Here is a 12,768-nt window from a genome sequence, read left to right as displayed (position 1 = left end):
GGTAGTCACTTTATTTTATTAGAAACTTGTTTGCCAAGCATTTGCACACAAATTAAATATGGTTTTTGCTGCCGCTGTTGCTGGCCAAAGTGCTTTCTGTATCTGAGTTAAAATTCAATCAGCAGAGCAGTTAGTTCAACTTTCTAAATACGTTAATCGAGGCAACACAATTTCTTCATTTGGCTCACTAAAGTATGCAATCAACTTTTTTTCGTTTCTTTTTTTGATCTAGAGATACAAAAGTATCTCACACAAAGTTATGTGTGGCTCAAAGTGTATGTGTAGCAGATGTTCCACTGGTCAGACTTTAGCTCTGCCTTTAACAGCATCTGTCTGAAAAGTTGTTTTCCCCCATATATAGCCTTATACATACTTTCTCTTCCTCTCTGTCTCCTATCATTTTATTTTGCAATGACATTTGTCTGCGTTTGAGTGCGAATCCTCTACCATCTCCATCCATTCCTTAACCCTCTGACTCTTTGGCATTAAATGCAGCAATAAACTGAAATCGTTTAGACAGACACAACAACCCACTTACACCTCCTCCTCCGCGGCCGCCACCATTCCTTTCAATCTGCACCTCTGCGACTAATGTCAACTCTTGACATTCATGGCAATAAAATTTTACTTCTTACCAGCTTGTGTCAGTATTGTGTGGTTTGGTTTTATGCTCATGCTTTAATTGTCAATAAAATAATCATTTGCAAACATTTTGCCACTGCAACCGCAGCACGTGCCAAAAAAAAATATCAAAAGCAAAATTTTTGTTTTATCAATAAGTGAAAAATACAAAAGGAAAAAAAAAATATCAAAGAAGTTAAATTCGGCTATGCCGAAGTTTATATACCCTTGCAGTCCTTGACAATAATAATTTCACATGTTCAAAATTTCTTTTCTGCAACTCAATTCATTAATATACAAACAAAACAATTTTACTCTTCATACTATGTACAATTTGTTCTTCTTCTTCCCTCATTCCCTAAGCAAAGCAACGCACGCATACACATACAGTTTATGTAGCGTTGCGTCTGTGTGTGTATGCATGTGCTCTGTTAACAGATGGTGACGTAGTAGGCAGCAAGCAGAGCTGCCGGCAGCGATTGAACCGATTTATATAGACTGTAACTTGTGTTCTATTTATCCGATCAGGGTCAAATTTTGGGATCTGAGATTTTATATCAAATTCTATTATATTGGTAAATTTCATGGGGATACTCCAATTTTTGCAAAAATTTTTGTTCCAGAGCTATATGATATAGTAGTCCGATCCCAAAGATTTTCATACTTTATCTCACCCGGGTAAAAAAAAGCTCCCAAAAAAAATTTCATCCCGATAGCTCTTAAGATGGCTGAGTAAAACGCGTACGCACCGACGGACAGACGGACAGACGGACATGGCTATATCGACTTAGCTTCTCATGCTGATCAAGAATATATATACTTTATGGGGTCGGAAACGTCTCCTTCTGTGCGTTACAAACATCTGACCAATTTTATAATACCCTCTGCAAGGGTATAAAAAACATAGAGAAATATATAAAGAAATATGTATATGAAGAATGAGGCTAAGAGTTCCGGAGAGAGATGCAAAGCCACAAGCGGCTGCTGGTAAAATTTAAAATCTGAAGTAAGGCTAACAAAATCTAAACTGGAACAAGCCAGCTATTTACTACCCTTTAATATTTGATTACCAAAAACTCAATTTACTTTAGAAATGAAAGCGAAAAATTCTATAAAAATTTTAAGTCAGAGTTATTTACGATTCTCTTTGTAAGTAAAACAACAATAATTTGATTTGGCATCGGCTATAATCAATAAACTAGAATCAAATTAAATAAGAAATTTGTAATACTTTTATAAAGATCATCAAAATCAAACTAAAATTGAGGAAACTGGTTCGAAAGGACTGCTTTAGGTGGGAGGAGAAGCCTGCTGCCAGTCTGGCACTCAAGTTATTGACGAGATAAAGTTGAGGATTTTCTGTGCATTTTTGTGAAGTGGCAGATGAAGCCGATGATAATGATGAGCTGAAGTGAGAGAATGGTATGAAGCGAAGGATGGAGCTGACAGTTTTGATGCTTCCCCCAGAAGTGCACACGTACGGATGAAGCAATATGCTGTGTATGTGTCTGTATGGGTATGCTTGAATGTATGCGTGTAGGTCTAGTTTGTTTGCTCAAAATGCCGCTCGTTTGCTCATGACACCAGAAATGGGATGAAAGCAGCAACAGAAAAGTAAGAAAAAAGCAAACTAAGGAAACCAATAAAAACCCATGTGAGACGGAGGCGGAAAAGAAAACATTGTGGCCAAGCAACAATGCCAACGCTCTAACCATACACACACGCACCCTCACAGGCACACACACTCACTTCTCATCGATTTTCACTTGAGCTGGTTTCTGTCGAACAAAATTCTCTGGAGTCGTACAAACAAATGCGCGTAAATTTAGCTTAGCGCGCAATTCAAGTGCAAATACTTGACACTGCCGCACCTACATACATCCATCAGACCACTTTTCCCTCCCAGCAGAACCCCCTAAACACACACATAGGCTATATACCCCCTTTCTGCATTTTCCATGCCCTATCAACTTGTAGGCACGTTTGCCTCAAGTGCCTCTCCATCGTCATCGTCATACGTCAATATCCTTTTTTGCGGTTTTTTCCTTCCTCATCGCAACTTTAACGCATCACTTGACTGCGGTTGCCTTATCGCTTTTTCGAAAAACAAAAAAAAAAACATCAGACCAAATCTACGAGGTAATTTTAGGAATGCTAGAGTCTATGGAAAAGGAGCCGATCCTTTTCAACAATTAGTTTCAATAGAACTTGGTTAAATAATCGACTAAAAGTTTGATTGACTAAAATAATACCCGCTATGTTTTTCGACCTTATTAAAACCAAATTAATACATAAACACAACACAACGAGAAAACTTTGAGTGAACTCAAAAAAGGTTGATACCTAGCAAGAATTATTTAAAATAAATATACTTTGTGTAGTCATAGTTGATTTCCTTTTGATAAAAAGAAATATATTCATATACTCCCACCTTTTCTCTTTTGCTAGGGTATACAAAAAAACTGGAAGAAACTTTTCTTGTAAGTATTTATGTAGTTGCCGTTGCGGTTGCCGTTGCCAATGCTTGATTTATTTGCATTTTCTTTTTGGGCCCATGCAGTTAATAAATTTCCCATCTGCAAACTGTTATCTAAGTTGAAAAGTTTTCTTGGCCCGAAAATCTAAAGTTTTTTGGTTGAAGTTTAAGTTAAGGTTCTCGTGGGTAGGAGAGGGGAGTTACCTATGTCAAATTGATTAGTTTAGATAGACAGATGGGATAAATCCATTCTATCTCTTGAACACACACACACTCATAGGAAAGCTCCCTGAGGGGGCATGAAGATAATATGATTATGTGATTTATGTCATACAAAACTATTCGGCATTAACACAAAGTTTTTGCGAATATAACTAAATTGGGTAAATATGTAAATACACTAGATAGAAATTCAATACTCAACTAATCCGATCTAGTTCTTCAACTGCTGCTGCAGTTCATTAATTAAAATTGTGAAATAGGTGAAATAGAATGAAAACTGCAAAACTAAAAATAGTAAACTGAAAATAATTGTTACTGACACTTACAGCGAGAAACTAAACGAGAAGGTAAACTCAAATGGTGTGGAGATGAACCGAACGGTGGGTGGCGGGTGTGCAACACAAAGTCAGGTTATTTGCGGTTCATTATTCACTTTTGGATTTTATTTGCTGGCAACGAATGGGTCACGATCGAAGACAGTGATGGACAGCAGATTGAAGTCTATTCGAAACACGTCGGTAGCAACTTGCAAAACGCAAACCGGCATGCAAAATGACCTGCCAATGGTGTGGCAGAAATAAACAGAGACATGGAGAGCGGAAAAAGAAGAGAAAGAGGACGACATTCAAATAAAGGAAAGCTCTGGTCGGAAAGCATTTCTGCTCTTTGCTTATTCATCTTGCAAGTTGAAAAATAAATTAATAATGCGTTCTTGCCACTGACAGCAGCTGCAACCGCATACAAACTGAGACTGAGACAGACAGAGCAAACCGAAATAGAGACAAAAGCGAAAGAGAAGTAGAAAGCAAAGACTGAGACTCTGACAGAGGGACTCTTTTAGTTATTTTCTTTTCTATTTTGTTTTTTTCCCTTTTTTTGCGCTCGCGCGGACCCTAAAATTTAATTGCATCTTTTTCAACAATTCTAGCACGAAATGAAAATTCATGCAAACGTTGTCAGATAAAAACCGAAGCTACTCCCCAAGCCTCCCCGAGAGACGCTCCTCATCCTCACTCCTCCGTTGAATGGATGCTGGGGAATGGCCAGAGGAATTTAAGCTTTCAGTTTAGTTCAGTCAAGATATGAATACTAATAGCCACTGGAATGTTTGAGTAGCCAAAGGACATTGCACTGCTGCACTGCAAGAGATGCTCAGCTATCCCTAGAACGTCTTGAAGCTGGAGCAATGTCATTACTCTTATTTGATTCCGTGGACATTCGCATAAATGTCAGATTGAGTTTTATACACAGGCAAAGTTGCCCAGTCTCACCATTCAGTTTAGTCCTTCTGAATTCTCGGCCATTTAAATGCAAAAAGCCGTGAACGTGGCAAAGATCTTTGCAGAGGAAAGAAAAAACCCAAGCGAAGAAAAGCAATTAGCGAAATTAATTGCTTAAGTTTCGTTTTGAAATATTCATCTGAGTGGGATTAATTCAACAGTCGGGGTCGGGCCAACTGAAGAAGGGCTTTGGCATGCACAATTTGTGGGCTTGTCAATTGAATGGCTTTTGCGGTTTTCATCCAGAACTCTCCTGCTCAGCGGGAGCGGAAGCTATGCTTTGCTGATTGACTTGAGCCTGGCACGCGATTGCATTTACAATAGATTAAGATGGAATGGTAATGGGGGAATGGAAACTTACCTCTCTCAAAGCACAGCATCAGAACAATGATAGCCAAGAGCAAAGTTCGTGAATGGCTTTGGTTCATCAATTGTTTTATCTTTTGTTGGTTATGGATATGTCTTTGCTTATTTTGGCTAATTGTTCGCTTTGTCGCCATCCTGAATGTGGTTGTTGCTGTTGCAGTTGCAAGCTCCTCCATTTCGTTGAATCTGTAGTCGCTGCTGCTGAATTTGCTGAAGAGATTTGCAGAGTAAGCTGGCTTATTCAAGTGCATTGAATTAATTATAGCATTGCTGTATACGATTTGTGGACCGCAGATTGTGGTAAAAGTTTCTTCGTGCCACGATTTGTTGAGCCTGCCACCACCTGCTGCCTGCCTGTAGTGAATTGGACTTGTGTGTGGCACTTCTTTCACGTAGTTTTGTTGTCCTGGTCGTCGTCGTGGTCGTCTTCGACTGCAGCACTTACGGAATTTTAATTATTCAAAATAGGTTTTTAGCACAGCACGGGTATAAGATCCTAGGCACTAGGCACTAAGCACAAGCCAACCAACCGACCGAACGACCGACCGACTGCTTGTATCTATGTGTAGGTTCTGCTTTAATTGCTTGTTTTGCTGCAATGCATTTTCCTGGAGCGCCGTTGAAAATTTATTGCTGCAAAAAATACAAGTAAAACGATATGCGTTAGTTTTCTCTCCATGACCACAGAGTTTAGTTTAGTTTAGTTTACAGCGAGAGTGTGAGAGTTTAAATGTGTGTGTGTGTGGTGTCCTGTGTTATGCAGTTAAGCCGCCATGCCCAAATACATAATTCCTATGCAAATAAGCGTGGCCCAACATAGAAATTTATGTGCGCGCAGCATTTTGCATATCTGCACACCGAAATACGATGGCAAAAACTTGCTCTGCCTCTCTATTCCTCTCTTTCTTTCTGACTATACTTTTGTATTTGGTGTGTGTGGGTTTGTGCATTTTTTCATTATTTTTTGTTAGCAATTTTATACTGTTTTTTGGCAAATAAAACTCAAGCGAAGCATAAAAAACTATAAACGACAGAAGCCGCCGCCAGCAGCAAAAACAAAATGACAATGCAGGGACAGGCTGCCAAATTAACAGAAATTTCCGTGGCATCGAGAAGAGACTGTGTGTGACTGTGACTTTGACTGTGAATGGGTGTGTATGTATGTGTGTCCCTACCTCTCTATCCCCTTCAATCTCCTGGCAACCAGTGACAACAAGAAGCCAACTGAAATAATCCTGAAAAATATTGTACGCGCATTTGGAATTTGTTGGCTTTGATTTGGCTTGGCTTGTTGTTTTTCTGTTTTAGTTTTTTTTACTCTTTTTTGCTCAATATGCTCTAACTACAGGAGTATACTGACTTCGCTTATAAGTTTGATTTTGAATGAGTTTCCTTTTCGTACATTCAATTGAATAAACAGTGAAACGAAGACTCTTCGTAAAAAACTAAGTAGGTTAAATGGGATTCGGTTTCTTATTGCAGTTGAACTTGGTTTTGGCAATTTGCTTCTGTGTTAGAAAGCAAGAAAACTAAATGCGCATAATTTGCGCCTCTTTCTCGTTGCCAATATGTGGCACATAAACAATTCTATTAGAATTAATGTGGCATGCTTACTCTAAGGCCAGAGACCAAACAACAAATTGGCACAAATTTGTTTTGTGCTTCACCCAGAGCAAAAATGTTTAAAGAAAACGAAAGAACATATAAAAGAACAACAGCAACGAACAAAAAGAAAACCCCAGCAAATATGATGGATTTGATGGGTTTGAGCCAAGTTAAGTATGACAGAGAGAGAGAGAGAGAGAGAGAGAGAGAGAGAGAGAGAGAGAAAGAGAAAGAGACCGATGAACTGATAACTGGGCAAGGGCAAGGGCCTTACAAAACATTTACTGCAGGAAATAGGCAAAAATCCACAAGGATATTAGTTACGAACATAAATATATATGAATATGTATGTACATATACAGATCGGACATACTCGTATTTTTTTTATGGATCTAGGAAATAAGCTGAAGAGAATTTGCCCCAATACCCAAAATCGAAAACCAAAAAACCACTAAGGCATGACAACAAAAACCTCTCACACACACGCACTCACATACAGAGGCAGAGTCATGCGTACGAAAGAAAATTTGTGTATTTGCCATAAAATAATTTATCAATTGGAAAATTTCTAGACAGATGGAGCCAGGGGATGAAGGGAGGACAGGCGGCAGGCATGAAAGGAGTAAAAGAAGAAAGACCAAGCATTTTCCTGCCTCTACCTCTCTCACGCTGGCCATGCGTGTGTGTGTATATTTGGGGGTAAAATTATGACAGCAGGAAATAAAAAAGCATAAATTTATTACTGGGCCGAGACGATGACTACTAAAACTTGGCCACAGGCCCGGGACCGTTGGGAGCTGCCGGCAAGGATCATAAATAATCGAAAGGGCGACAATATTGGCGCAGGACACAATGAGCAAGAAGAGAGTGAAGGGAGAGCGAAATACACTCAGATGAGAGAAAAGTAAATGGCGTGAGAGACCGAAAGAGAAAGAGACAAGTCCTGCGACATATAAATATGATTCCAATGCTGGAGACACTGTTTGGGTCGCACGCCATACTCAAGACGAAATAATTGTACAACAATTTGCTGTAACAAGGATATCAAATTTGCGCACTGCCAACAGCGCGAAGAGCGAACGGAGGGGAACAAAACAAAAAAGGAAAAAAGGATAACGAGCACAATAAAAGAAATGAAATCGTAGCCCCAACACAGAAAGAAATAAAGACGAAAAAAAAAAATAAAACCGTTGTTACTAATTGGACAAAGCAACCGAAAAATGAAAGCCAAGGCAACAAGCTGAGGATATCCGCAACCAAAGGATGTGCCTTGTCGCCATCCACCCACCTAACGATGAGTATGTGACCAGGACTCCAGGACTGTGCGACTTTTTCTCTTTCTAGCTCGTCCTCTATTCAAATTGCGATTGCGATGGCGATAGCGATAGGAATTGTGGTGCCTTTAGTTCGGTCCGATTTCGATGGCAGACAAGAAAGTGCTTAAAAAATAATTACACGCTGGCCACAAGCAGCAGCTGTAACAGCAGCGAATTGACTGAAAGGAAACGGAAACCAAATATACATGCGACATCCTCATCCGGTCTTCCGGACGGTATGGCTGGCAATTCAACAAGACAGACAGACGTACGTCAAATTCAATTTAGTGCGAAATGCCACAAAATTTGCCAACTTACAAGTAATTAGGCAACTCAACTGCAGCCCACACACCGCTTCACCCGCTGAAACCACATCCGCAGGACACGCATCGTCAGCTGCTTTGCTGCGTGTTGGCTGACATCGTTTGCTTGCCTGCTTGTCAGCCATAGACACAGAGACACTGAGGCCACAGTCTTTGTCCTTGTCGTTGTGGCTAATTGCACAATGTGCGGCCAATGGACACTGTCCCCTTCAGCTCTTCCCCGGTCAGCCTTCTACATCAGTATCTGTATCTCCAATGTCTCAACGTCGTTGCTGTCGCAGTCGTCGCCTTTTTACGTGTTTGACATTCACTTCAGCCGGGGTAATTACCAATTTGTGGCGCCAATTTGGCTGCCCCATATCCGCCCAGTGCGCCGAGCGCAAAGCCAGCAAAAATTTAATTAGTTTGGCAAGCAAATGTTGCCACCTCCTCACAATCTTCCAATGTGTGGAAGAAATGTCACCAGCAAACTCCAAAAGTAATGAAAAAAAGTATTTTATACATGTAAAAAGAAAAAAGTGAGAGAGAAGGAGCAAAACTTTCGTTTGGCTTGCCGCAGGCGCCACGCAATTATGAGCAATCGCTGACAACCCTTTGACCCTTTTGTAATCTCTTTTATGGCCAACACAGGCCAAGGAGAACATTCTGGGCAATTTTAATTTACTTCAAGTGCCCGTCAATTAATTTAATTTAAACCCTTAAACACAAAGCATGATTACACTTTGACACTTTGACAGGCCAAAAGCCAAAAGGACAAAAAAAAAAACTCCAAAGTTACCCTTGCCATCGGTTTAATTATTGAAAGTGCAAGTAAGACGTCCAAACTATACCGATAGATTGAAAAAATCAATGAGAGAGAGAGAATTTTCATTCAATTGCTGGACAAAAGAGAAATTGGCTTTTGAATTATGCACAGCGTTTATTCGAACTCGTCGTCCTCTCTTCCTAAATGTGTGTGTGGGAGGGGTATTCTAGTCGAGTCAGTTGAGGCGATGAGAGCAGGATAAACACACACCAGCATCAGCAACAGCAATGGCAATGGGTATTGCAGCTGCAACAGGAAGAGGAACAGCATCCGCATCAGCTGTAGCTGTGTAGTCGATTTCAAGGACACTCTATTGGGACAGCAGCCGGAAGTGCTCTTCAGAGTTTATATAGCAGCTCCAAGTGGTAGCAGTAGTAGTAGTTGGCAAGTGCAAGTGGAAAATTCTTGAGCACATACTCAACTTCAACTGATTACGGTTTGTTTTCCATGCCAGCAAACAATCTGGCCCCCCGTCCGAATCATTCTCCTCCCCATGCACCCAATAAAACCCGAGTGCGAGAATAAATGACCATACAAGTTTAATCAAAATTTCATTAACTATTTAATTAATATTTAAGCAAGGAGTTCAAGTTAAAAGAGGGGGAGGAGGAGTGAAGATAACAATTAAACAAAGGCACATCATTTTTTAATTTAATTAAATTCAAGCGGTAGCAAATATTTCCACGCTAATTAAACTCGACAACTAACAGAAGCCATTCAATGGACATGCCAAGGACTAATTAAGATTTTGTCAATTACTTATGGCAAGTGCCACGCCCCTTGTGGATCAATTGGATAGAAAGAGGCAAAAGGCGGAGGAGATATCTGACGCAGCAGTTGCACAGTATGTGTGTGTGTGTGTGCCTCTGTATGTTTGTATATGTGTGGGTATGCAATCATTAAAATTAATTTATTGGTTTCATTAACTCTGCCGACTCTGGCGAGTCCTTAAGAGCTGTCCTACTAGGACATTAGGCGCTCCCATTGGCCAGCTAACTAAAAGTAAAGCTGCAACATTGTTTCTTCTTTTTTGTCTTTTCCTCTGTCTCTTTACCCACTCGCTTTGTGTCCTTTTACTCTCTTTCTCTATATCGCTGAAAGTCGAAGCCAAATGACACCACGACGACATTTTGTTTCATCGTGTGCGGCATCCAAGCCAAAATCCGTTGAAAGCATAAGCCAGAAAATACACACACACAAACAGCAAAAAAAAATTAAATCGTGGGGTAAGGGGGGCGATGGTGGGAGATGGTCTGTGGATACCCAACAACGTCAAAGCCGTTGCGCTTGGCTGACCAACAATGAAAATATAATGTCGTCGAAAGAAGAAAGAATGGCGCTAAATGAAAATGGACTAGAAAATAATCATCATTAGGCACGACGAGTAAACGTAAACTTTTTGGGTGCGGCTCATGCAACAAGTAGACATATGTACTATATATATGGAATTGATATTGGCTCCGATTTCGAAGTCATTTCCATCCAATTTTTGTCATTTCATCTGCAATTAAGTTTAAATTTCTTCCGAAGCAGCAATTTCTGTTTTTAAATTTCTTAAAGTATCTGGATTAATTTAAAAGCCACGATGAACTTTAATTTTAGAAGTCTAATCTCAGATGATTTTCCTTTAATACTTTTTTATTAATTGATCAGAATTTGATCCTCAAAGGGAAAGGTTTCATTTAAGGAATAATTTTCAGTATATTTCAACTTGGAAATTGTACTTAAATTCAACGCTATTCCTTTTACAATGCAAAAACCAAATGATTGATAATTTTATTTATATTGATAAAATGATAGATTCAAAGAGCATATGTGCTGAGAATACATAAAAAGCGAAAAAAAGGATCTTTAGATTTCAGTTGACAAGTGTAAAACATATTTATTTTCTTTTTACTTGTCTGAAAAGTTTTCTTGGACCGAAAATTCAACAACAAAGTGCAAATAATAAAAATAAGAAAACAAAATAATATTACAAAGAAGGGGAGAAAAACATGAGCAACAAAAAGAAAAATGGAAGCAAACTTAGACAATCAACTTAAATTACAACTCAGAGAAAAGAAAGTATTAAATTTCATGCCTAAATTGAATTATTTTTAGGGGAAACCATCAACAATAAAAAGATGAAGGATAAACTTTTCAATATTGTAAGTGGGTTACTTTTAAATATATTCCAAGAATAGATCGATGTATGTACGTAGGTGTGGCTGTGTATGTTGGTATGTGTGTGACATATGTATGACAGTTGTATGTTGGTCTGTCAGGTCGCTGTCTATATCTAAGCAGCTAAACCATCCATCTTAGTGCACTGAATACTAACAGTGCCACCCGCTTGATGCATTGCACATTGGCGTGTCGTTGCCCATGCCGCAGTGCATTTGGCAAATAAGAAAAATTGCATAAATTTCATTAAATTCGAAATGTCAGGCAAGTGTCGTGAACCCGCCGCCCAACCCCGATTCAACTACCATATCTCCGTACATCTCCTTCTCCTGCTGTGTCTGTATGTCTGGGCCCCGACTTGGCGGCAATATTAAAAATTGTGCACCAAAATCCCCAAAGTAATTTATTAAGATGCCTCATGACTACGTTGTTGTTTTTTTTTCACGCGCCGTTGAATTTCACGCCATTAAAAAATCCACGACACAACCTACATACATAGAGCCAACAAAAACACATTCTACATGCAAAAGCAGCATAAATTTTGCAAAAGCAACATTGAGGTGACACTCAGGATGCAAATAGAGTGCCAGAGAGAGAGAGAGAGACAGAAACTCTGTTGGCTCATTGGAAGTAAGCATTCTTTAAATGGAGACAAAGTTGATGATGAGAAATGCAGATGGAAACGTAAATGGACATGGAAGGATGGTTAAGGAGGTTGACTGGGCCAGCAACTCGAATTTTCAAGCTTTACTAATGCAACGTTTTTGCAAATATTGCAATCGGTTGCAAGTTGTGGCAGTTGCTTTAGGCATTCATCGTTAGCTGGATGACATTTATATTAGATTCTGGCTTTGGCCTTTGATTGCAATTCGCAGTTTTTGTGGCCAAGACATAGTCATAAATTACTTTGCATTGCTTTTGCTAACACTCCAAGTATTCTCTCTTTCTCCCTCTCTCTCTCTCTCGCTGGTTTCTGAATGGGTGTGCGTGTGTGTATATTTGAAAATCGTAAATCATTTGGGTGTGTGTATGTGTAGAGAGAGAGGGGGACCGAAAGAAGGAGCTTTCAGCTTGGCTTTGAGTTTAGCTTCTGCTCACCCCACGGCGTATGTGTGATATTTCATAAGCGTGTCATGAATTCTAATTACCTTTTTGCAAAAGGCATTTTATGTGCACACAATTCATAAATTTCATTTGAAAATTGCTTTTCAAACTTTTTTTTAGTGCCCTACATATGTACACACACACACACACACACACGCATAAATATATAAAACTCTTGGTGATAAAATATATATTAAATTTTACTTTATAAAATAACCAGAATAATCATGTTAAAAATTAGCAGATAATGTAAATAATTGAATTCAAAAAATTTCAATGCCATGAAAATGTAACATATTGGTCACCCTTTGTAAAATTTGCGATGGCCTTTCCTCTACAATTTTATCACAGTTTTATGCTTTATTGCCATTGGTTTTTTTTTTTTTGTTGCTCTCTATGAAATGAATAATTAAACACTTCCCTTATTGTTGCTGCATTGCATTCACATATTTCAGGGTTTTTTTTTCTCAATTTTGTTATCACATTT

At 39.1% G+C, this 12,768-nt stretch overlaps 1 protein-coding gene across 3 annotated transcripts in view; it reads right to left on the bottom strand.

Annotated features, from left to right (window-relative positions):
* LOC137585803 (lachesin) overlaps positions 1 to 12,768 on the bottom strand; it is a 149,402-nt gene that overhangs the window by 75,914 nt on the left and 60,720 nt on the right. For all 3 annotated transcript variants that reach the window (XM_068301757.1, XM_068301755.1, XM_068301756.1), the window contains one exon: positions 4,961 to 5,598. In XM_068301757.1, the coding sequence (XP_068157858.1) occupies positions 4,961 to 5,216 (256 nt within the window). In that variant the 5' untranslated portion in view covers positions 5,217 to 5,598. The remainder of the gene's footprint in view (positions 1 to 4,960; positions 5,599 to 12,768) is intronic.

The sequence above is a fragment of the Drosophila tropicalis genome, unplaced genomic scaffold (genome assembly GCF_018151085.1).
Source record: "Drosophila tropicalis isolate 14030-0801.00 unplaced genomic scaffold, ASM1815108v1 contig_878, whole genome shotgun sequence".
Classification (NCBI taxonomy): Eukaryota; Metazoa; Arthropoda; class Insecta; order Diptera; family Drosophilidae; genus Drosophila; species Drosophila tropicalis.
The sequence above is the reverse complement of the archived record's forward strand: the minus strand, read 5'-3'. Positions and strand labels throughout refer to the sequence as shown.